This window comes from Manis pentadactyla, chromosome 16, assembly GCF_030020395.1.
Source record: "Manis pentadactyla isolate mManPen7 chromosome 16, mManPen7.hap1, whole genome shotgun sequence".
Lineage (NCBI taxonomy): Eukaryota > Metazoa > Chordata > Mammalia > Pholidota > Manidae > Manis > Manis pentadactyla.
This window is the reverse complement of record NC_080034.1, coordinates 57,853,287-57,878,089: the sequence shown is the minus strand read 5'-3', so window position 1 is coordinate 57,878,089 and position 24,803 is coordinate 57,853,287. Positions and strand designations below refer to the sequence as shown.

Sequence of the window (24,803 nt, the reverse complement as noted above, 5' to 3'; positions counted from 1 at the left end):
GTAGCGGTACCTTCTTTAAAAAGAAGCACATTTAGGTCTTTCATATATATATATATAAAAACTGAGAAAAGTTTTCCATAAAAATGTATTCTTGACATTGAGGAAATTTTGATGCTGAATTTACAATAGGTAATTTCAAAAATATATATGTTGGTTTTAAATTTTAATGCCAAGAAAGTTTTGCCCATTTATGTTCATTGCAGTAAAATGTAATTTGTCTCAATGTTTCAGGAAAGACCTTGCAAGGACAATCTTGACTGTGGGTGGTAAGAAGTGTTTAGAATTTTAAATATTAAATTATTAAATATTGGACACTGGGAGTTTTATGAGCATGTTGGAGCTATGGGTAATAAACTATGGTCAAATTGAAAATAGGAAATTAGGATTTTGTTTCTAATTTGTTATGAGAGACTTTAGCATACTGAAAGCCATGAAGAATAATTAATGCTCATTGACTCACCACCAGCTTAGTTAAATTTTATCATTTGCCACATTTGCTTCAAAAACCTTTTCTTAAATAGATCCGAGTTACAGGCAAAGCCCCCTGTGTGCATTTCCCTGATCCCATTCCCCTCCATTCATAGAGGTAATTCTTGGATTTATTTTTCATTCCCAAGTATATTTTTCTAATTTTAGTCTATGTATTCAGAAGCTACATACAATACTTTGCAAATTTTAGAAGCATTTCATAAATGTCATCCCGTTGTACATATCTGGTTGCAACTTGCTTTTTGTTATCCTTAAAATTATTTGAGATTTAAATATGTCGATATATGATTAACTTTTGTTTATGGTGAAATACCACAGCTTATCTTGGGATTTTATTTTTGTAGTAGAAGGATTTTTTTAAGGCTGTTCAAGCTGCTTTTGATGAATGTTTTAATATATCTAAATATAACATGCATATTTATTTTTAAAAATGCTACATGCTTATTGTTTAGATTATCTCCAGATAGTCTTAAATATTGAATGTAAATGATAGCTACTCCAGGGGAACTTCTTGCTGCATATAACTGTAAGACACAAGTCTTCTAAGATGGAATTCTTGGAGCAAGTGCTAATCTGTGGACTCATTTTTTTTTTGCTTTTTGCCCAGAATTACCCATCTCTACCATGTTTTTAATCTCTAGATTATGACCAGCAGGTTGCTCTTTCCGAAGCATTGTGTAGAATGACACTGAAAAAATCAAGGGATGACCTTGTCCACCAGTGGTTTGAAGATGATGTTATCGCTGAAGCTTTCAAAGAAATTAAGGATCGAGAATTTGAGACGGTAAGATTCCTGGTCATCAAAATTCTGTTTACTCTGTACCTTTAAAGCATCCTCTCAGTGCTTTCCTGTGCATGGTACTTAGAAGAGGAATTTTTCTTGAAGTTGCTCTACTTAAGCTTCCTGTTTCCCTACATACATAAACAGTTTGAGAACAGTGTGAATAGAATATGTGTCGGCCACATAGGAACATGCAGATAGGACTTCTCTTAACTTTGACTGGAGACAGAGTTATATGAATTTGATGGATCCAGTCAGAGATGATTTCATGGAGAGGGGAGCAATTTTCAACTGAACCTTAAAGGATAGAGTGGGTTGTAGAAGCAATGACTGTACATTTCAGTTTTGCAGAGAGCAGCTGGGTAATGACTGGAGGTAATGACATGGCATGCTCTGGTTGCAGAGAAGTGTTATGGGATGGTTGTGCTGTGAGCCATCTAGCCTTTGGAGTTTGGACAAATAATCATTTTTAGTGTCTTCAGTGTAATCTGGGCTAACTGTGATTGTGTCCTCAAGTAGGACAAAAAAAGCTTATGGCTTTGCTGCATACCCATCATTATCCTAAAATAGCTAAAATGCTTTCCCGCTTCTTTAAACAAGTTCTGAAAATGAGGATTAGACCCTTAGGAAAAGGTAAAATTCTTAATGACAGTGCTCATGTTGAACAAAACCTCTCTGGTCAGAATGGTTATACAATTAGGATTTTATTAAATATGAAACTTTAAATGGATTATGAGATATGTTACATTTGAGTCTGTTGGCAGATTTGTGTAAGGTTGGAGGCACCGGAGGGAGGGGTGAGCAGGTTGGACACTGATGACGTGCCAAAGTCCCCGGCTGCTGCCCCCTCCCAGCCTGAAAAATGTGCCTTAGGCTGGCCAATCCTCACGCCGCTGTAAATCTAAGCTCTGCCTCCCCCTACCTTCTTTAAAAATTCGCCTGCCCTGCTGAGTGCGACTTCCCTGGCCTGTGACTAGCCAGACCGGGGAACATCGCCCGGGATTGCGCTCAAATAAACTGCCTGGCCCTTTGTTGCCTCTCGTCACCTGCTTATTTCGGTTAGAATTTATCTTACAATTTGTACTAGTTGTTTAGCCAGGATTCAGTTTGATCTAAATGGAAAGACCCTGAGCTGCAGGTTTGAGTCCCATCTCCCTGACTTACATGATGCGTGCATTTTGGTAAGATAGTTGACTTAGGAAGCTTGAGTTGTCCTCATCTGTGAAATGGGAATAAAACCCACTGAAAATTGTGAGAATTAAATAAGAGAACTTCGAAGTGCCTGGGATGTTGTTGACACTCATATGTTAGTTTCCTTTCTTCTTCACATAAATCCCTTACCTGCAGCAAAGTTTGGTGAAAATATGACAGAAGTAATTATCTTGTTTCTCAAATTATTTATCCCCCATAGCCATTAACTTCTTAATTGAACTACTTTCAGATCAAGGCTTAGTGCTATCTACTCAGTGTAGAAAAGAGAATGTGAGGATTGATCACAACAGCCCCTTCTTGCTAACAAAAGGCAGTGTCTTTTAGCTTTAAAATTTGGGTGACAACACATTCACCTTCCTAATAGCTTTTGGTTAGGAGGACTCTAAAAATATTCATTGTTCTTGGGATATATACCAGAAGAGAGAAGCCAGGAAGGAGTGGAATGGAGAACTCCAGTAAGGAAAATTGGCAGTGGATGACACACAGATAAACCCAAAGTTTGTAAGTTTCATGGATTTGTGTTTGGCTTGTACTGGGCAGATGTTAATGAGATGGACACCCAGTGGGTTAGTGGAGTATTGTAATCAAGGTCATCAGTTAAATGTATTTCTCTTGCTTACTTTTATAACCCAGTGAAATGTAATTGTGCATACAGCTTTTGAAGACCTAAACATTTCTCAGCTGAAAAATCTCAAAGCTGGGCAGGTTCTTTCCAGAACTCGAGGCTGAAGCCTCCTCTGTAACACAAAGTATTGTTTCAGTTAACATATGATAATGAATCTTTGTGAAGCCTTGTGGTAATACTGGATCCTGGAAATTTAGAGGTGAAACCTAGCCTCTACATGCTGGTAAGACTAGTATTTAAATAATCAACCATCTTCATCTTTTCTTAAAAAGTTTGTATTATTTACTTTGAAGGACAGTAGACTGTTTCTCAATCACCTAAACAACAGACTTGGTGACAAAAGAAGGTAAGATATTTCTCTGAGCACTACTTTATTGACTAGTTTGTATTCTGAAAATGTTTAATATTAAAAACAAAAATCTCAGATTTGTTTTATTTCAGGAAAACATATAGGCTACATAATTTATTGAGCATTACTGGGTTATTCATTGAGTGGAAACCTCAAGATTAGATCCATTCTGCCTAGTAATTCATGTATGTTTAAAAATGATCTCTATCAGTCTTCCGGCCTATTTATTTATAATGTGGTGTATTTTTAACATTATGTTCTCCTGGAGATTTTATGAAGAGTGATGTCCTATTAACTTGAGGTCTCTGGAGATAGGCAAAATGCCTATCAAAGTAAGGTTTTGATGAGAAAATGTTTTCTAAATTTACTCCTTTCATTGGGAATCTTGCTAAGCATCTAGTATGAGTAAGCCTGGCTTGAAGACTGTCAGATGGAGATTTGGAATCTACCCATAGTAGGTCTCCATTTACAAGTTTGAGACCTCTCTCCATACTTTGTACAAAGAGACTTAATGGCATCCCTTGTTATAAGTGCTTGTTTGTAGACCATCTGTAGGTTGTGTTTGGGGTCCACCCAAGTCTTATGTTACTTTTTAACTGTGATCTCTTTTGCAGGGTCTATTCATTTCCGTGTATTGCTGCTTTTGCTGATGAGCACGAGGTATGTCTGTCTCTTTGGGGTGTCGTGAGTGGTGTGATAAAAGCCAGAGTTAGGTTTACATAATCAGAACAAACAGCTCTTGGTACACCGAAGGGCTTTTCAAAAAGGAAGCTTCTGTCTCATAGAGGCCTTACCTCTGAAGCTTATTGTCCCTTTCCTGAGTCGTCTTTCATACCATAACCCGGATGTATTACTGGTAAGTTTAGGGGCCCCACTGATACTACTGGATAAAGGAACTTCCGGGATGATGCTGAGTTGATGAGGCCACTTCAGAAACCTAGCCTTATTTTACCCTATTAATGGGTAGCATCACTCATGCCTGGATTGGAGGGAAGAGGGCAATTCCTTTGCTCTTTCCATCCAATTGATGTCTCCCATTGTATCCCCAGACATTGGAACTACTTTTCTTTTGCTAGATCATTTTACCTTGTACTTTATTGCCCAAGGTTAAGTGGTCTCTTTTCACCCTGTTTTTGGTTTCCCGAGGAACAGGGTCCAGAGGAGCAAGTGCCCCAGCTTAACAACATATCCGTCTTGGGGTAAAATTTTCAAAGGTCTCTGAACCTTGACTCCTGACGCTTCCTGGACCCTGTCTTCAGAATGCCCTAATTAATCATTTCTTTGTTTTGAGTTTCTGAGCCCCCTTCTTGGCCTCTGTGAGCTGTTTTCAGCTCATGAGTATACTGTAAGTTCCTTCTCTCCACAACTGAATTTGGTAGCCTGATCCTTGTATCTCAATTCAGTGCCTTTTTTTGTTGTAGTTGTTTGAGGTTTATATACTTTGTAGGTTAAAATGTTCACTCAACTCTGTAGCTATTAAAAAGTAGGCATATATGATGGAAAGATGTCCAAGACATACTGTTTATTGGAAAAGCAGGTGGTAGAATAGGAAGTCTAGTGTTTGCCACATTGTTGAGGAATAAAAGCTCTCTCTAGATACTTCCTGACATATGTACAGAAAACGTCTAGGAGGAAACAGAGGCACCATTAGCAGTGTCTGTGGACAGAGACCCCTGGGAAGTTGAGGGCCAGAGGAGGGGACAAGTACTCTTCCTATAAACACCATGCCGTTTGAAGCTTTCTTTTTTAATATAAGCATATAGTTATTTTATACTCATGAATTAACATGAAGGTAATTTGGAGTCAGGTTTTCACTCTAACAGATGGACGCAGGGTGGCAAATCATCACATATTTGATCACAATACCTTCTTTAGAAGGTTTCATCCATGGACAGGGTGGATTGTTACTGCGTCAGTGTAGAACTGTTTTCTTTGATTCTCACCAGAGAAAGAAAATTATGCGGATAGTCATCTGATACATTTAAACATCTTTTAAATAGACAAGGATAGTGTTTTTTTTCCCTCAGAAATAGCTTAGTTACATAAAATTGAGACTTTTGTCCTGTTTTGTAGAAACAAGCAAGACAATAAATAGAGATCCTACCAGCATCAGGGTAGTGGTGTTCTAGGACAAACAGAAGTTCTGTTTTTAATGGGAATAACTTTCATATGCCACTTTAACAAATCTATGTGTATAATTTATGCTGAAATTATATCTTACAGATGAGAAAACCAGCAGATGAAAAATTAGAGAAATTTTGGATTGATTTCAACCTAGGAAGTCAGAGTGTAACTTTTTATATAGACAGAGATGAGGTAATCATGTGTGATTCTGACTTAAACCTAAGCACTTAGAGATTGTTCATATGCTAGAATGAGTCACGTGCACATGAATTTCGCTTGTTTGTTTCCAAGAGTGCTCTGTGGGACTCAGTGAGACTTCTCAAGGAAGCGATGGTTGCTTTCAGCGTCATAGGTAAGATGATAATTTGCAACTACCCCACCTTTAGTTTCAAGTATTGTTTCTGTTTCTGTTCTTGTATATATTCAGTTAATTCTGGAGCAGAGCAGGTCAGGCCTTATGGTAGAAGGGAGGCAGTATAATGTGGTGGAAGGAACCCTGTGCTCAGGCCCAGGAGTCACCTGGGTTGGTGACCCTTCACTTTGTGACTCTGGGATTCAATTACTTGCCTGGTTTTCTCATTGTCAAAATGGTTATAGTTCTTCAAAAAATGAAGAATAGAATCACTGAATGATCCAGTAATCACACAATATGCAGAAGGTCTGAAAGCAGGACTGGGATAGAGATAGCTGCACACCCAGGCTCACTGCTGCATTATTCACAACAGCTAAGAGGTGGAAGCAACCCAAGTGTCCACTGACAGATGAATAAACAAAATGCGGCATATCCATAAAGTGGAATATTATTCACCTTTAGAAAGGAAGGAAAATCGGACATTTGCTGCGCATGCATGAACCTGGAGGACTGAGTGAAATAAACCAGACACAAAAAGACAGATACTAATTCCACTGGTATGAGGTACCTAGAGCAGTAAAACTGAGACAGAAAGTAGGATGGTAGTTCTAAGGGCTGGGCGGAGGGGCAGATGGACGCTGTTATTTAATGGGGACAGAGTTTCAGATTTGCAAGGTGAGAAAGTTCTGGAGATTTGTTATATGACAATGTCAATGTACTTAATCTTGCTGAACGTCATGCTTAACAATGGTTAATGTGGTGTTATGTTTTGTACCACAATTAAAAAAAATTATAGTACCTGCCCTCCCCCCTCACAGATTTATAGTAATTATCAATGAGTTTACATGAGTATGTCCATCTGTATTTAAATATCAGCCCTCTGACTCTGTACTCGTAAACCTCCATTCTTCACTTTTCCTCTTGGTGTGGTGGAGTTTAGGGGCATGAGATCAGGCGTGATCCTCTCCTGGGTAGGGACGAGTAAGTAGTTAGTCCAGGACAGCTTTGCAGCACACTAAACATACTTGATTAGGATTCCTGAATTGTGTCTTTAAAAAGTTCACATTTTAGAAGGTTTGCACATCGTTTTTAAGTAATTGGGTTTACTAAAGAGTTATAATCAAATATTAAGTAATTATCTGGATATTATGCTTCACGTCTTTCCACCGAGGATTTAGGTCAGCTTGCATATTCATACTGAAATAAAAGAAATGGAAAATTGGAACCACAGATAAGAATAAAAATGTCTATCATTAAGGCTAATCTAAAACAGCCACCATGGAGTTTCAAATTTGGTGCTTAGCTTCCTGAAAGTCAGCGTGAAAACTGAAACAAGATCTGTAACATGATTCTCATCATACAACTCTTGGGGGGAGCAAATCCTTCTCAGCCTTGAACTCCCAACTAACTGTAGGTTCTCCCATGGGTCTTTTAGGATAAATTAATCCTTCTTCAGGTTGAGTTTTTCTTGCTGGGATTTCCTGTGTACATAACCTCACTGTTCTGTTCAAGGATAATTTTTGAAAAGGTAAAATCACGACCCTCATACAAATATAAAATGAATTTGAAGGTTTTGTTTAATTCATTAATGAGGAAATCAGTAAGATGTAATAACTAGTTCAAAGGAGAACTCAACCACACAGATACAAGCAACCTTGAAATCGATGTACAAATAGATGTAGGACTGTTGTCGTGCTGTCCAATCCGGGGACATCTCCCGGCGTGCTAGGTGAGAGCTCAACCCTGGAGAGGGTTCTTAACTCTAATTGAGAAAGAATTCACAAACAGATCAGACAAGTCTAAGGAAGGGAGGAATTCATTAAAGTGAGAGTAGTAGTGATGGCAGCAACTGAGCAACTGGTAGAGAGCAAGGAGAAGCAGAGAGAGGAAAGGGAAGCTCACTGAACTGCTCGGCATAAAGATCCCTTGCAAACTCCTAAAGCCAGTGTCACCTGGCATCCAGTGTCCACTTGAATTTGCATGGCAGTGTAGGAACTAAACCCCTACCACTCCAGAATTTGGGAGAGCTGCAAAGGACTGGATGGAGTGAGATTATGTTCTGAGAACTTCCCAAAGCAAAGAAAGGACTTCCTGAGCAGGCTGCTAAAGAGCATGATCGTAGAGCTGCAGTCTCATCTGGGTCACCCAGGTGACTGGAACTTGCGAGCCTAAATCAGATCTCAGTAGCCCTTCCCTACTTGTCTGAAGTAGAACAGAGAGTAGACTCATGCTTGACTAGAAAATTGAATGAAATAGCAAAGAGAACAAAGACATTTACTACCAGAAGTGGAGGTTGGTAAGTTATTGTCTTTATTATGAAAAAGAGTTTAGAGACAAGTGCAATAGGCTTATGCAACAAGAAAGTTTATTTGATAAGACAGTACACACTCAGATGGGAGTGCAGGCAGTCTCAGAGGAGGTGCTTGTAAAGGTTTAGGATTTGAGTTTTTAAGGATTTCAAGAATGGGAGAAAGGGCCAGGGGAGTGTAGGCTGAGTGTAGTCTCTCATGATGTCTATCTCCGGTGAGAGGCACTATGACATCCATAGTCAGTCCTCTGGATATTCTGTAAGATAAGCTTAACACAGGGATTTATTGATCCTATTCTCCAGGATAAAGATTAACCTCAAGCAGTGGAAACATATCACTTAGAACTGCTTGCCCTGCCCTAAGATAGGGTTGATTGTTGGCTAATTACCATAAAATGTTAGGAATCTTACCTAACTTCCTGGCTTTAAAATGGAATCTTAGCCTTAAGATATAGTCCTCCTGTTCTTACTGTACTATTTATATCTAGGCATTTTTCATCATAGGCAGGAAAAGTGGATCATGCTGTTTCTCCCATGTCCCTGCTCTGCCTCAGGACTAGATGATTGCATTCCACAGACACAATTGATTTGAATTCCTATGGATAAGAATCACTTGCATTGCGATCAGTTTTCTACAACTCAGAGTTGTAAAATAGCTCAAAGACGACAAAAGGTGCAGATAGCCCAGGAAGGTGCCTGCTAGACAGGCACCAGGTACCTTTTTGGTCCATTTCAAAATCTTTCAGTTTTCTCTGTGTAGTTCTTTTCAGTGCCCATAAGAATTTGTTTCCATGTGTGGGAATTTTTTATTTCCTCTTTTGGGTATTATTAGATAAAGAGGGAAATTTGGAATACGGATAGATTAGGCAGTAAGGTGAGTGGCAGAAGAGGAGAGACTAAACAGTGAGGCTCTGAGAATGAGGGGAAAATGAGAAGTGAGCCTGGATTTTGGAACACCACCTGAAAGGGTATCTCGCTGCAACACTCCTTACCCCAGATCGACTCAAGAGACATGGGCCCACACAAGAGATTTTCTTAGCTGAAAGAGAAAATGGCCACCCCCGGAGAGAGGGAGCAGCATCACGTGGGTGAGGAAGTGCATTTTTAAGGAGTAGGGGTGGGGTGTGTTCTGCGTTGGTGATTGGATCTTAAGGGGTGGGGGTCTTAGCGCACCAGAATTTGCCTTCATTCCCATCTTTTTCTTTTCTTAATTGGGCCTCTGGGGAACTGGGCAAAGAATCTCATTCTCTAGCTACTTCCTGCTGGAAGGGGGCACAGATCCTGGGGTTAGTGAGGCCATTGCTGTAGAGTTGGGGAAGGGCGGGCATCCGGAGATGATTTGTGATGTCATCTAGCTGGTTTTGTTATTCTTCGTGAGAAGGCCTTGATAGCCGTGGAGGAGTAACTGGTTGACAGTATGGTTAGAAATTTTCAAAATCTGATTTTGAATGAATTTTTGAAATAGGTTAATGAAGCAGGGAAGGAAAAGGAGAATAATAATAAAGGTAATAGGGGCTAGGAGGGGCAGGAGCCAATTGAAAGGGTAAGGAAACGGATTGTTAAGGGAGTTTTCTAGGAGTTTGGAGGCTTGTTCATGGAGGTGTTTTGCACCATCCCGGACAAGACCGGATTTGTTGGTGTAGAAGCAGCATTGTTCTTGGAGTCTGGCACACATGCCGCCTCATGCAGCTGTGAGGAGGTCGTGTTTGGGTTGTAGAGTACATTACTGGAGGATTTGTAGTTTGTAGAGTTGAAGGTGTAAGTGGTCCCATTGGTATGGAGGAGAATCGTGAAGAATGCATTTTTTAGGTCAAGGATGGAGAAGTAAGTAGAAGAGGTGAGGATAGTGGGTAATAAAGTATAGGGTAATAAAGTATAGTGGACTACTGGATGGATTGGAGTAACACCTGCACTGATAATTCTTAAATCTTAAACTAGCCTATAGGAGCCATTAGGTTTTCTGATAGCCAGTATCAGGGTGTTGTGAGGGGAACTGGCTGGTCATAGTAGCTGTTTGTATAAAAGTTCTTGGATAATTGGCTGCAGGCCCAGTAAACTCCTGAGGGGCAGCAGGTACTGAGGTTGAGAGGGAAAAGAGGCAGGGTCTTTAAGTCTGATAATTACTGGGGGGCAGGTGGCAATAGAGGGGGTGAGCTTATCCCAGACTACAGGGTTCACCAGATGGGGTGGCAGAGGAAAAGGAGAGGGAGGTGGGTTTGCAGTGGGTTGGAGGGCAAGTAAAAGTGGGATTGAAGGCGAGTCGGGGTTGAGGTGCAGTCCGGGAGCGAAAGTGATGGAAGCTCCAACCTTGTGTAATGGGTCCCTTCCCATAAGGGGGACGGGACACTGGGGAATCACCAAGAAGGAGTGAGAGAGGGCAATGCCTCTAAAGAGGCAGTGAAGCATGGGGGTTTGTAAAGGTTGATAAGCTGTGCCCTCTACCCTGACTATAGAGGACTGTGAGAGGGAGGTAGGTCCCCCAAACTCCTTCAGGACTGAGTAGGTGGCCCCAGTGTCCAAAAGGAAAGAGATGGGCCTACCCGCTACCACAATGGCTACCCTGGGCTCCTGTACAGTGATGGTAGTGGTCGGGTGGAGGAGTCCCGGGCCCCCTCAATCATCAGTTGCCAGACCCAGAAGGTCTATGTGTGGAGTATTAGACCTGGAAGGCCTGGCACCTCTCGGTGTGTGAGGACAGTCAGCAGCCCAGTGTCCCTCCTGATGGCACTTAGGGCATGGACTGGGGGGCTTCTGGGGATTTGGGCAGGCTCTAGTCCAGTGACCCGTTGGACCACATTTGAAGCATGGACCGGGAGGTCCTCCTGGCTGCCTCCTAGGAGGTGAGGACACCCGAGCACCAGTGGTTGGGGTAGGCTGAAAGGCCTTAGCTGGCATTGGATATTTTTGTTTATGGGCCTTTTCATCTCTTCCATTATATACTTTGAAGGCCACTGCCAGGACTTCTGCCTGAGGAGTTAAGGGTCCCTTCTCTAGACGTTTAGGTTTAGCCTCAATGTCGGGGAAACTTTGGGTGAAGAAGTAGGTCATGAATAATTGCCTCCCATCTGGGGTCTCAGGGTCTAGGTTTGTATATTGTAAAAGAGCTTTGGTGAGGCGGTCTAGGAACATAGAGGGATTCTCATTTTTATCCTGAATAACCTCTTGGAGTTTTTCATAGTTAATGGCTTTATTGGCTGACTTCCTGAGACCCGCCATGAGGCAGGTGATGAATTGGTCTCGACTGGTGACTCCCCCTGCCGTATTATAGTCCCAATTAGGGTCTCGGTCAGGAACCGCCTCAGCACCAATTGGGTGAGCTGGAGTAGTTTGGTGAACCTCATTGGCATGAGTTGTAGCCTGTTCCCAGACTCGCCTATGCTCCTCGGGCAAAAGTGTGTTGGATAGGATCATGTGAATATCATGAAAGGTAAGATCATATGACTGAGTGAGGTACTGGAACTCTTTTATGTAAGTAGCTGGGTTGGAGGTGAAAGAGCCTCTTCTTTTCTCAATTTGAGAAGGGTTGGAGAGAGAGAAAGGGACATGGACCCGGATGATGCCCTCTGTACCGGCTACTTCCCGTAGCTGGGCTAGGATCTGAGTTCGAGAGCAAGTGACTGGAGGGCTTGGCACGGGACCGGGTGAGGGAAGGGGAACTGGTTGTGGAGGAGGAGGAGGTGCTGTGGCTCCTGCAATGGCACTAGGGGAGCTGGGAGGGTTGGGATTTCATTCTTGCAGAGAAGAAGGTTGGGGTGGGAGAGGAACTGGTGGTTGAGGGGGAGCTGTAGGGGTTTGAGATTGGTAGGGAGGAAATTCATCAGCAGGATCAAAGTCAGAGGACGTGGTGGGAATTGGTGGGTGGTGGGGTGAAGTTTTTTAGAGCAAGGCGAAGATGTTTAGGATTGCAAGGGAGACAGAGGGCGGGCTTGGTGGTTCAGAGGTAGGAGAAAACCTGGATATATGGGATCTCTTTCCATTTGCCTGTGCGCTCACAGAACTTGTATAAGTCATGGAGAATTTTAGGATCTAAAGAGCCATTGGGAGCCCATTTAGATCGATTGTCCAAGGAATATTGTGGCCAGATCTCATTACAGTAGCGAATAAGCTTTAAAGGTTTGAGGTCTGGAGTGAGGTGGAGGGGTTTTAGATTATTGAGTAAGCATCCTAGCAGTGAATCTGCGGGAATTGAGGGGCCAGATCCCATGGTGACAATGAGACTGTTCAGAGTCACTGAGGCGTCCCAGAGCGATTGAGAAGGTTGCGGAGAAGACCAGACACAGTTAGGGGTCATCACCGCCTCTAAGTGAGCAGTCGAGATGAAAACGCTGAGGAGGCTTGGTACCTGGTACCAGGAGTTTACGAGTAGATAAAGGGAGACCGGGCCTCAGTGAATGAGGATTCTCACCATGGGCAAGCAGAGAAGGGTCGACTATGGGGATCAACCATGACTCTGAATGTCATGATTGGGGGTGCCCCTGTCCCAGAAGAGTCCTTGGGGATGCCGAACACTCAACGGTCACTTCCCAGGTTCCAAAGGGACATTTAAGTCGACCGTGAAGGGGAGACTTACCAAATTGAAGGCCAGTGTTGGGCGAGAAGACAAGCGACTGGGGAAATGGACTGTGAGCCTGTGGAGGAGGATCGGGCAGTGAGGGTTCCCAGAGCAGCTCAGGTTCCCGGAGGGAGAGCAGAGTCAATGGGAGAACCTCAGCTGAATCACGGCACCAATGAAAGGGTATCTCGCCGCAACCCTCCTTACCCAGAATGACTTAGGAGACACAGGCCCACAAAGAGATTTTATTGTCTGAAAAGTGGCTGCCCTCAGAGAGAGGGAGCAGCAGCACATGGGTGAGGAAGCGCTTTTTTAAGGCGTAGGGGTCGGGTGTGTTCTGCGTTTGGTGATTGGATCTTAAGGGGTGGGTGACCATCTGGTCACTGGTGATTGGATCTTAAGGAGTGGGGGTCTTAGCACACAAGAATCTGCCTTCACCACCTACTGACGTCTGAGGATGCTAGAGTTGCAGAAACTGAGAGATGGTAAAAGAAAACTTGTTTATTCACAGCACTTGTTTACTCACTACACACAAGACACCAAATGTGTAGGTTTTCCCATCACATTAATCAGTGCTGGCACTGACCACCTGACGTTACTGCACACCCCAAAGGCTGAGGGCTCAGTCCTGCAAGACTGCCCCCACTTCCAATGTGACACTGATTGTAAGTGCCAGACTGCCACCTGTACTTCTGACTGACTGGCTACCAGGTGGGAGTGCCCACAACCTCTCTCTCAGGTTTGATAATTTGCTGTGATGGCTCACAGAACTCAGGGAAACACTTACATTTACTGGTTTGTTATATAAAAGATGCAGATGAACAGCCAGGTGAGGCAATAACACAGGGCGAGATCCAGCAGGGTCCAAGTGCAGGAGCTTCTGTCCCCACGGAGTTGGGGAATGTCCCCCTCCCAGCGTGTGCATGTGGTCACCAAAGGAAGCTCTCCCAACCCTGTAGTTTAGGGATTTTTATGGAGGCTTTTTCATGTAGACATGATCAATTAGCTCATTCTCCAGCTCTTCTCTCCTCCCTGGCGGTTGGGGTGGGGCTGAAAGTTCTAACCCTCTAATCAAGCCTGGGTCTTTCTGGGACTAGCTTCCACCCTGAAGCTACAGGGGCCCCAGCCAACAGTCATCTCATTAGCATGCAAAAGACATTCACCGCTCCGGATTCCAAGCGTCTTAGAAGCTCTCATGTCGGGAACCAGGGTAGAGGCCAGATGCTTATTTCTTGTCTGTCACAGATGGGGAGCTGCAGCAGCCAGCAGTACATCATACAGCATTGGGAAGATGGTCTGCACTGAGTTGGAAGTGCCTCCTTCCTATCTGCAGGAAAGGAGTTTATAAACATCTTATTAGAAATGTAAATTAAATGTAATCATAAATATTAATTAAAAGTAAGTTAACATATGGAGTCATTGTCTGTTACTATTAACATACGTAAAATATCACTGGTACTGTTACAAGTCAATACTTTATAAGGACTTTTACAGATTTTCTGACTGTTGTACTCCTCATGCTGCTTCTCATAGTTAAAGCTCCTGAAATCCAAACTTTGCTGCTATAGTAGTTGGCAGTTAACAACTTGTCAGTTAATATTATATATTTCCTTAATACATCATATTTCTGTGAGACTTCATAATTTACAAAGTGCCTCACAGTATCTGGAGGGAAGTAGATGTTACCTTCTATCTTATGCCGAGAAAATGGAAGGTTGTCTAGCAAACTGTACAAGCAAGACGTATGAATCTATAGCCCTTCTTGCTAAGGAGCAGTCAGCGTTTTAGTAGCATGTTAAGAGGTAGAAGAGCCCTCAGGCTGTTTCTTCTGACCCTAGTGTGTTTGCATTGAGTCCCACAGCCCAACTAGCGATTTACTTCTGCAGATATCGTTTAGAATTACTTTGGTGGCAGGGAGAGACTTCCCCTGCAGTGACTAAAATGTCTAGAAAGATCAGCATTTTGGGAGATTGTTAAGCTTTACTGTAGACCAAAACTATCCAATGGTAATGTGAGCCACGTGTTTAATTGCAAGTTTTCTAATGGCCACATTAAAGACGTTAAAAAGTGGATTAATTTTAATATATTTTGTTTTATCCAATATATCCAAACTATCAACATTTTATCACTATAAAATATTAATGATATATTTTATTTTCTCTTTTTTGTACTAAGCCTTTACAAACTGATATGCATTTCATGCTTATAGCATATCTCAGTTTGTTCTAGCCATATTTCAAGTACTTGATGGCCACAGATCCAGACCCATGTCTGTGTTGCTCTTTTTTCCTCTTTCCGTTGTCATCAGTTTGCAGGCATTAGCTTTGCCTGCTCTTTCATGAGCTTTACTCTCTTTTCTCTCCCACTGCTTCCAGCTCAGCTTGTACTTAGTGTGGCTTATTCTTGGACTCTCTGATTTTAGTTTAAACTGTTTTCTTCCTAAAACTGTGACTATTTGTCAGTAAAGGGCTAATGTCCTGGTGGGACCCCTCCAGGAAAAATACTCCTTGTTCTAGGATGTTTCCATTCCTCCTTTTTAAATGGAGTATTGGGAAACAGTGAAGTTTATTATGACTTTTTAGAAATGAGTAGTATCTGAGAGATAAAGAAAGAACGAGACTGAATGTTGTGCTTAATATATTGGGAAGTAAAATACCTGTTGCAGATGATAGTGTTGAATTCACAAAATGCTCTTTAAAAAATGGATTGAATTTTGGAAGTCAAAACCATCTTCATTGCTTCACTGCTAAAATAAGTTACTTCCTGTTTTTGCAAGATCAACACCTTAATCATATTTTGTGTTTGTATGTATAATAGAGACAAGGATGTGCATTTAATAAAAAATAATTTTGAAGTTGTTTTATATAATTCAGTTTCTTTTCAACTTTTTGCCAAAAAATCTGGACAGTGGACAAACATTCCACTATAGTTAATTAAAATTATAAAACTTTCAATGTGTTGATACACATTTGTATAATTTTTGTTAGAAATGGAAAAGATGAACATGCTCATCATTAACCTGAAGAAGCCTATTGATATCAGCAACAAAGAAGTGATGAAAATAGAAATCCATTTCGATTTGCAATTCAACATATCACAAGCTTCCATTAAAGCTTTAGGAGAAGACAAACAGGTGGGAGGTTTAGTTGTTTGTGAGTACTTGAAAATGTTTAGTATGTTTTCACATATCTTAAATTTCCTTGTTGGGCTTTCATGTGAACATTTGAGCAGAAGGCTTGATCTTTTGAATACCATGTATAAGAGTAGAGAGGAACAGGTTCTCTCAGGGAGTTTTCCTAGAGTTCTATCTATTGGTCTTTTCTCATGGAAATGGCCTGAGCCTCTTCTAGACTGTGAGGGTCTCCATCTCGACTACAGTGTTTTCTATTTATATACAATATAAATTGTATTTATAGCATGTATATATGTTGTGTGTATATATATATATATATGCATATTTACAGCATTGTATATGCCTTGTATATATGAGCATGAACCCTTTATTACAGAAGATAGAGCAGAGAAATTTGTGATGGAAGACATAAAATATTGTGGTAATAGGCAATAAGGGTAAAGGCCAATTAAGAGGTCAGAGACCTGAGAGAGGAAGCCTAGGGCTGGTTTCCTTTTGGCAGTGAGTTGTATATGAAGGCATTTTATACTATACAGTAAAATACTCTGCAATATAGTGTCCAAAGACTCACCCCATGAGAAGACCATTTCATGGATGAGGATGAGAAATAGAGTCAATCACTTAACAAAAAAAAACCCTCCTGCATCATATTACATATGAATTGGCCTGACGCTATAGGTTTGACTTTACTCGTGCAAAACATCAGAATTTTATGTGTTTCTACGTTTCACACAATGAATAGAATGTTTTGGAAGAGAATGGGGTTTGCATGCAGTTAAGTTGCAGTTCTGGACTGTGAGGACCTTGGGAGGAAAGGGTGGCGTTGGAGAGAGCCGACAGGCAGGACCTCACAGCAGACTTATTCTGAGAGGTTCAGTCTGTGTGAAGTGGGGATTAGAGGTTAACAAGTGCTCAGGCTTGAATCAGAGGAAGGGGAGGCCTTGGAGGCACTAGGATGCCGAGGCAAAGAGCAGGGCAAGGCAGCAGAGCTAGTCCTGGAGGAAGGAGGTGGTCAGAGCAGCTGGAAACAATAAAATGACAAGGACAAACTGAAGACTGACTTATTTATTAGTGTGCTATATTCTGAGCTTGATGTTTTCCTTCAAAAATCTTGGACTCCTTTAAAAGTCATGTGGCTTTGGTTTGCATTTCAGATGTTGCCTGACCAGGCAAACTCCTCAGAACTTCCTGGTAAATTGGGGGAAGAAGATACTGAGCTTCCTAGCAGCCATGAAAGAGAGACAGGTATATTGGGAAATGAAGTTTCTTACTCTGGCTTCCCTATAAGAACAATGATAAAACTTACTTGGAAGAGGTCACTGAAAACCTATAGCCATGTCAGAGTTATCAAAGTACCACTGTACCTATGACAGAAATTGCTGCTAATTGCCATGAGTCATTTTCCCCATATGATACAGTCTCTCTGGTGGGTCAGTTGTAATGACAAAGGAGAAAAAATGATAGAGGTGCCAGAGGCAGGATGTGGGGACATGGAGAGCTCTGTCTACCCACAAAGCTGGACCTACACAGAGCATGTATCTCTTACGAGTTACACCCCAATGCTGTTTTCAAAGTGCCCATAGATTTCTGACTGAAGGTTAGCAGCAGAACCTAATGACCAGCTCTTCCCGAAAGATGGCCATATATCTAAAGTATGGGTCCCATGAAGAGCAATTGGAGGATGTGGCCACCATTATTATGCACGGTGCTATTTACCATTTTTAAATGTCCTTTCTGTAATGTCTGTAGAGCTGGCAGAAGAATCTACTCATCTGGCAGAGTTAATGAGTGCTGGAGACGACCACCGCCAAAGACCTGTCCCCTCAAGTGACCAGGCAGAGCCTGCCGTGAGTACGGGGACAAGCTCTGAACTGTGTCCACTAGGATGCTGATAGACAGAAGCCGCCTTTCCTGGCTGGCGGTCTGTTTTCTCCTGGCCAACCATCTCTCTTCTAGCCAGCCCCTCCTTCATACGATTTTCGCCTGCCATGCTTGTGTGTTCCTTTTCCTTCCACTTGGCTCTCCCGTGGGATGCATGACTTGACTGGCCCTGCTCATTCCCTCATTTGGGACCTGGACTGAACAGTAGGGAAAAGAACTGTCGCTACAGGAGGAGGGCATTTCCTGCTGGAGGCAAGCTCCCTATGAATTTGGTGAGACCAAATAAAGGCAAGGGCAAAAAAATTGGGCATTTAAAAAGGGGTACCACATTTATTCTCACAGAAGCAGGTTGCAGACTCTCCTGGTGCTGCTCTCTCCTGCTCCCCAACATAGACTTAATCCTCCCCAGGCACCGGGGCTCTGTGGCTTTCTTCTGCCAGCTGTGGCCCTCTCCTAGTTTTCCCTGCAGGCCTTCAGTCTTGCACCCTCTCTCCCTGCTCCCCCAGCTCTCTGCTTCCCCACCCCTAGCGCTGGGAGGAACTCTGTGAGTGGATCTCTGGTGACTGGCAGTCACCTGACCAATCACATACCAGGAGCTGAGGAGAGGAGAGAATGGGTGTTTCCTCTCCACCCCTCCCCTGGGCGGGTGTTCCCATTGACTGACCAGCCACTGCATCCACAGTGAACATCCCATAGATGAGCAAACAGGCTTATATATATATATATACACATACACACACACACATACATACATTATATATATATATACATACATACATTATATACATACACATATGTTGTATATACACACACACACATACACATACAACGGGTACTACAAAGGCAGGCGGGAATCCTGGTCAGAAATTTTCATTTTTCTCTACAAGAGCCTAATGTTAGGAGTCAGATCTGGTTTTCGTTTACAAGCTCTTGGAATTTGGAAAAAATGCTTAATATCACTGAGTCTGAGGCCTCTCATCTATAAAAAAGAGGTCAGGAGGGTTCGTGATGTGATTCTCTTAGGGTTAAAAACAGTATGTATGTAAGACACCCAGCACACTGCTTGTCATATTATCAGTATTCCTCATTTTCTTGATGCTTGATTACATGGATGCATCATACAGAAGCATGATGATAGTGTCACACTTAATTAATAATAAATATTTTTTACATAATTAAATATTTTAAATTTATATTTGTGGGTAAAATTGTAATATTTCCAGAATATCTCACCTGGCTTTAGAACATCTGCATATCAACAGGCGCTCAAGGGTGGAGAGAAGTATGGCTTTCCTGCATTTGCATCATTCCTCAGGGGTGGAGAGAAGTTCATCTCCATATCAATGGATAATTACCTGGGCAACTGGAGGGCTTATCTGTACCCGAGAGGAGAGGGGAGGGGTGGTTTTGCTTCTGCCAGAGCAGGAGAGAGAAGGCCTAGGAATTCAGTTTGTAAGCACTAAATGGGTTTTTAAACTTTATTTCTCCCTTTGACTGATTTCAGTTTTTAGAGGTATTTTGCCCTGGGATTTCCTCTCCCTGGACTTACAATATTTTAAATTAAAATAAAATGTTTTAAAAATTAAATTATTTAATTAAAAATTAATTTTTCTACAGCAAACAAATACAGCTGACAGTTCACATGAGAAATTGAAACTGGATGATACACAAGGTCAGTTATTAAAAAATTATAAATAACACTTGAGTAGTATACTTAAATGCTTACTTGAGGAACTTAATAATTTTTTTAATTTTCGTGATTGGCATTGTAGGGACCAAGGGCAGGCTGCCCCAGGATGTGCCATTGTGACATGCAGATTATTTCAGAGTTGAGAACAATCAAGGCCCAAAAGACTAAGAAAGAAACTTTGACCTCTTATCCACCAAATGCATAAAAAGAATTTAAATAGAGGAAATGCTTCAGGAAAGAGAGCTATCACCTTAGATAGCTGTATTATAATATAAATTAGGAGTGGTAGCCAGGGAGGGGTGTGGCTAAGTCTGTTAAAATTCCTCTTTGTGCCCCCTCATTGTTTCTGTGTGGCCTAACAAACATTTGTTTATGAAACATTTACTCTTTTCATATTCCTGTGAATTACTTCCCTTCTCCTTTGAAGCCCTGAGACCCCACCCCCTTCTCCTTGGCTCAGCATGACATATAGACCTCACTGTCCCTGGCTGTCTTTGGAACCCATGTCTTTGGCTTCCCTGGATGTCTATGATTAAATTTTGTTTTTTTTCTTCTCTTGTTAATCTGTCTCATGTCAATTTGATTTTTACACTGGTTAGAAGTACCTCAAAGGGTAGAGGAAATTTCTTCCTCACCAACAGAAGTTTCTTCAAAACATGAATATTCTCCAGGTTTAGAAGAACCATCAGTTAAAATTCAGGTTCCTGAATTAAATGACAAATTGAGGTAAGTGATTATCAAAACAAATAAACCATGTGCTGTTAATGTGACTATTTAACATATTAGTCAATTAAGTTTTCCCCCTTTCCTGCATCTGGCCATGCCCCACACAAGGACAGCATTGTGTGCAGTTTTCTGTAGAATGACTTGATAAGTGCTGGAATGTTCTGAGCTCTAGATGATATGTTCGGCAATGTATTTTTCTATAGCAAAACACTGAATATTCCCAGCCAGAAAATGTATCTCATTTGGTGTTAATTTACTTGCCACTTTTCCGCGTAGGCCTGTAATGAACGGATCATAGGACAAGTAATTTTTATAGCTTTATTGAGAGAGACAATTGACATAAGCTGTACATAGTTAAAGTGTACAGTTTGATTAGTTTGACCTGTGTCTACATCCAGGAGCCATCGTCACAGTCAAGATAATAAACATGTCATCATCTCCAAGAATTTCCCCCTTTGAAATCCTTGCCTCTTGTACTTCTCAACCTTCACTACCCCACAATCACTGATCAGCTTTTTGCTGCTATAGATGTATTCAGTTTAAAAAATCTTACATAAATGGGATCAGTCTGTACACCTTTTTTCCCTAGCTTCTTTCATCGTCATTATTTTGAGATCCATCCCTGTTATGTGTATGAACAGTTTGTTTTTTATCTTGCCAAGTAGTATTCCTTTGTATGGATAGACCACAATTTATGCATTTACCTTTTGATAGCCATGTGCGTTCCAGTTTTTGTTGTTGTAGATAAAGCCCTTAGGAGTCATATTAAGTCTTTGTATGTACACATACTTTCTTTTCTCTTGGGTAAATACAAAAGAGTGGAATGACTGGATAATGATTGCTGTATGTTTAACTTAAAAAACACCCTGCCAAACTGTTTTCCAAAGTGGTTGCAGCATTTGACTATTCCCACCAACAGTCTTTGAGAGTTCTACTTGATAGCATTCTTGCTAATACATGATAATGTCAGTATTTTTACTCTTAGCGATTCCAGTGAAAATGTTATTTCATTGTGGTTTTGACTTGCATTTCTCTAATAATTAATGGTGTTGAGCATCTTTTCATTTATTTATTTTCCATCTACATATATATCTTCTAGGATAAAATAATTTGCTTTATTACTGAGTTAAAAGAATTCATTTTTTATTGAACTATAGTTGATATACAATATTATATTGGGTTCAAGTGTATAACACAGTGGTTCAACAGTTACCCACATTATTAAATCCTCACCCCCAACTAGTACAGTTGCTATCTGTCAACCAGAAAGATGATTTTTACCTGTTTATAGCTGCTTTCAGTACCCTCTCTTTATCCTTGGTCTTTGTCATTTTAATTATTATGTGTCTTGGCATTGTCTTCCTGGGGTTCCTTTGGTTAGGGGCTCTCTGTGCTTCCAGGACCTGGGTGTTTTATTTCCTTCTCCAAATTGGGGAAGTTTTCAGCAGCTATTTCTTCAAAGAGACTTTGTTTCTCTCTTGTCTTTCTGTTACCTCTATTATGTGAATATTGTTTCATTTGGAGTTGTCACACAATTTTCTTAGCATCTTGTTTCTAGAGATTCATTTTTCTTTCTGTTCCTTAGCTTCATTGTGTTCCTGTTCTCCAATTTCCATCTCATTAATTTTTTGAGGATACTTCATACTGGTTATGTAACTTCCCATAGTAGCTATACCAATTGACATAACCACTATTAATGCACTGAGGTTCCCTTTTCTCCACATCCTTGCCAACAACTATCTCTTATCTTTTTGATACTAGTAATTCTAGCAGATGTGAAGCGATACCTCACTGTTGTTTTGATTTTCATTTCCCTAATGATTAGTGGTACACACACAAACATGTATGAATTTGAAACAAAAATTTCACACAGCAATATATTATTTTACTATGTACAATAATTTTAAAAATTCTAATGTAAACTCTAATATATTCCATTAAAAATTACTCACTAAGTTTATTTTAATAATGAGTCATAACCTATATTTTGGAAAGACTTTAAAAATCCCTAATATAAGCAGTACATTGGAGGCGTTAGAGATGGAATCAAAACAGAAAGGTTGATTAATGAATATAGAAGTATTCAGGCAAGAGATAATGGTAAGTCTATTCAAGAGAGTTTCTGGAGAAAGGATGGATTTGCTGATGGATTGAGTGGATATTGTGGAGTAAGAGAGAAGGTGGAGGCTATGAAAACTCCTAAGGTTCTTGGTTTGGCTGACACGAATTGGAGAACACAGGAAAGTTCAGATTTCAGCAAGAAGGTTTATAAATGTCGAATATAGGTGCTAGGTTGTATGTTAGCCATGGTTGAGAGCTTAGGGGAAAGATCTGGGTTAGGGAAAGAAACTCAAGTGACACAGTGTCTAGATGTGTCAGGCATTACCTTTCCACTTGAATTTAACAATACTCTTTTTAAAACATGGTCCTCATGACTGAACCCCTATTCTGGGCATGGTCTGGTTAAAGCAATTGGCTGTTAATTGCCTTGCTTTTAAGTTCTACATTTCCATTTATGCTAGCTAAAACTGTAATGTACAGATTTTATTTATCTATATTAAAATTTACCTTCAGTTTTTTTCTTCGTCCTGCCCTTTTAAATTCTGATTCTACCATTTCACGTATTAGCTTCCTCTCTTAGGCTCTTGTTTGAGAGTGCGATCAGCTGGCCTTTTGGAGTTTTTTATTATTATTATTAATCTACAATTACATGAGGAACTTTATGTTTACTAGACACCCCGCTTCACCAAGTCCACTCCATGTACCCCATTACTCACTGTCCATCAGTGTAGTAAGATGATGTAAAATCACCACCTGTCTTCTCTGTGTTGCACAGCCCTCCCTGTGCCTCCCACACACATTATACATGCTAATCGTAAGGCACTCTTTCTTCTCCCACCCCCTCCCTCCCTTCCCACCCATTCTCCCCAGTCCGTTCCCTTTGGTAACTGTTAGTCCATTCTTGGGTTCTGTGATTCTGCTGCTGTTTCGTTCCTTCAGTTTTTCTTTATTCTTATACTCCACATATGAGTGAAATCATTTGGTACTTGTCTTTCTCTACCTGGCTTATTTCACTGAGCATAATACTATCTAGCTCCATCCATGTTGTTGCAAATGGTAGGATTTGTTTTCTTCTTATGGCTGAATAATATTCCATTGTGTACATGTACCACCTCTTCTTTATCCATTCATCTACTGATGGACACTTAGGTTGCTTCACTTCCTTGGCTATTGTAAATAGTGCTGAGATAAACATAGGGGTGCATCTGTCTTTTGCAAACTGGGCTGCTGCATTCTTAGGGTAAATTCCTAGGAGTGGGATTCCTGGGTCAAATGGTATTTCTATTTTGAGCATTCTGAGGAACCTCCATACTGCTTTCCACAATGGTTGAACTAATTTACATTCCCAGCAGCAGTGTAGGAGGGTTCCCCTTTCTCCACAACCTCACCAACATTTGTTGTTGTTTGTCTTTTGGATGGTGGCCATTGTTACTGGTGTGAGGTGATATCTCACTGTGGTTTTAATTTGCATTTCTCTGATGACTAGCTATGTGGAGCATCTTTTCATGTGTCTGTGGGCCATCTGAATTTCTTCTTTGGAGAAGTGTCTGTTCAGCTCCTCTGCCCATTTTTTAATTGGATTATTTGCTTTTTGTTTGTTGAGGTGCATGAGCTCTTTATATAATTTGGATGTCAACCCTTTATCAGATCTGTCATTTATGAATATATTCTCCCATACTGTTGGATGCCTTTTTGTTCTATTGATGGTGTCCTTAGCTGTACAGAAGCTTTTCAGCTTGATATAGTCCCACTCGTTCATTTTTGCTTTTGTTTCCCTTGCCCAGGGAGATATGTTCATGAAGAAGTTGCTCATTTTTATGTCCAAGAGATTTTTGCCTATGTTTTTTTCTAAGAGTTTTATGGTTTCATGACTTACATTCAGGTCTTTGATCCACTTGGAGTTTACTTTAGTGTATGGGGTTAGACAATGATCCAGTTTCATTCTCTGACATGTAGCTGTCCAGTTTTGCCAACACCAGGTGTTGAAGAGGCTGTCATTTCCCCATTGTATGTCCATGGCTCCTTTATCATATATTAGTTGACCATATATGTTTGGGTTAATGTCTAGAGACTATTCTGTTCCACTGCTCTGTGGGTCTGTTCTTGTGCCAGTACCAAATTGTGTTGATTACTGTGGCTTTGTAGTAGAGCTTGAAGTTGGGGAGCGAGATCCCCCCACCACTTTATTTTTCCTTCTCAGGATTGCTTTGGCTATTCAGGGTCTTTTGTGGTTCCATATGAATTTTAGAACTATTTGTTCCAGTTCATTGAAGAATGCTGTTGGTAATTTGATAGGGATTGCATCGAATCTGTAGATTGCTTTGGGCAGGATGGACATTTTGATGATATTAATTCTTCCTAGCCAAAAGCATGGGATGAGTTTCCATTTGTTAGTGTCCTCTTTAATTTCTCTTAAGAGTGTCTTGTAGTTTTCGGGGTATAGGTTTTTCACTTTCTTGGTTAGGTTTATTCCTAGGTATTTTATTCTTTTTGATGCAGTTGTGAATGGAATTGTTTTCC

At 41.0% G+C, this 24,803-nt stretch overlaps 1 protein-coding gene across 1 annotated transcript in view; it reads left to right on the top strand.

Annotated features, from left to right (window-relative positions):
• Positions 1–24,803, top strand: part of SYCP2L (synaptonemal complex protein 2 like) — a 95,528-nt gene that overhangs the window by 11,699 nt on the left and 59,026 nt on the right. Inside the window, exons 10-18 of the mRNA XM_036888761.2 lie at positions 232–266; positions 1,131–1,273; positions 3,401–3,453; positions 4,071–4,116; positions 5,680–5,772; positions 5,872–5,932; positions 15,780–15,925; positions 17,080–17,170; positions 17,675–17,772. Coding sequence (XP_036744656.2) covers positions 232–266; positions 1,131–1,273; positions 3,401–3,453; positions 4,071–4,116; positions 5,680–5,772; positions 5,872–5,932; positions 15,780–15,925; positions 17,080–17,170; positions 17,675–17,772 — 766 coding nt within the window. The remainder of the gene's footprint in view (positions 1–231; positions 267–1,130; positions 1,274–3,400; positions 3,454–4,070; positions 4,117–5,679; positions 5,773–5,871; positions 5,933–15,779; positions 15,926–17,079; positions 17,171–17,674; positions 17,773–24,803) is intronic.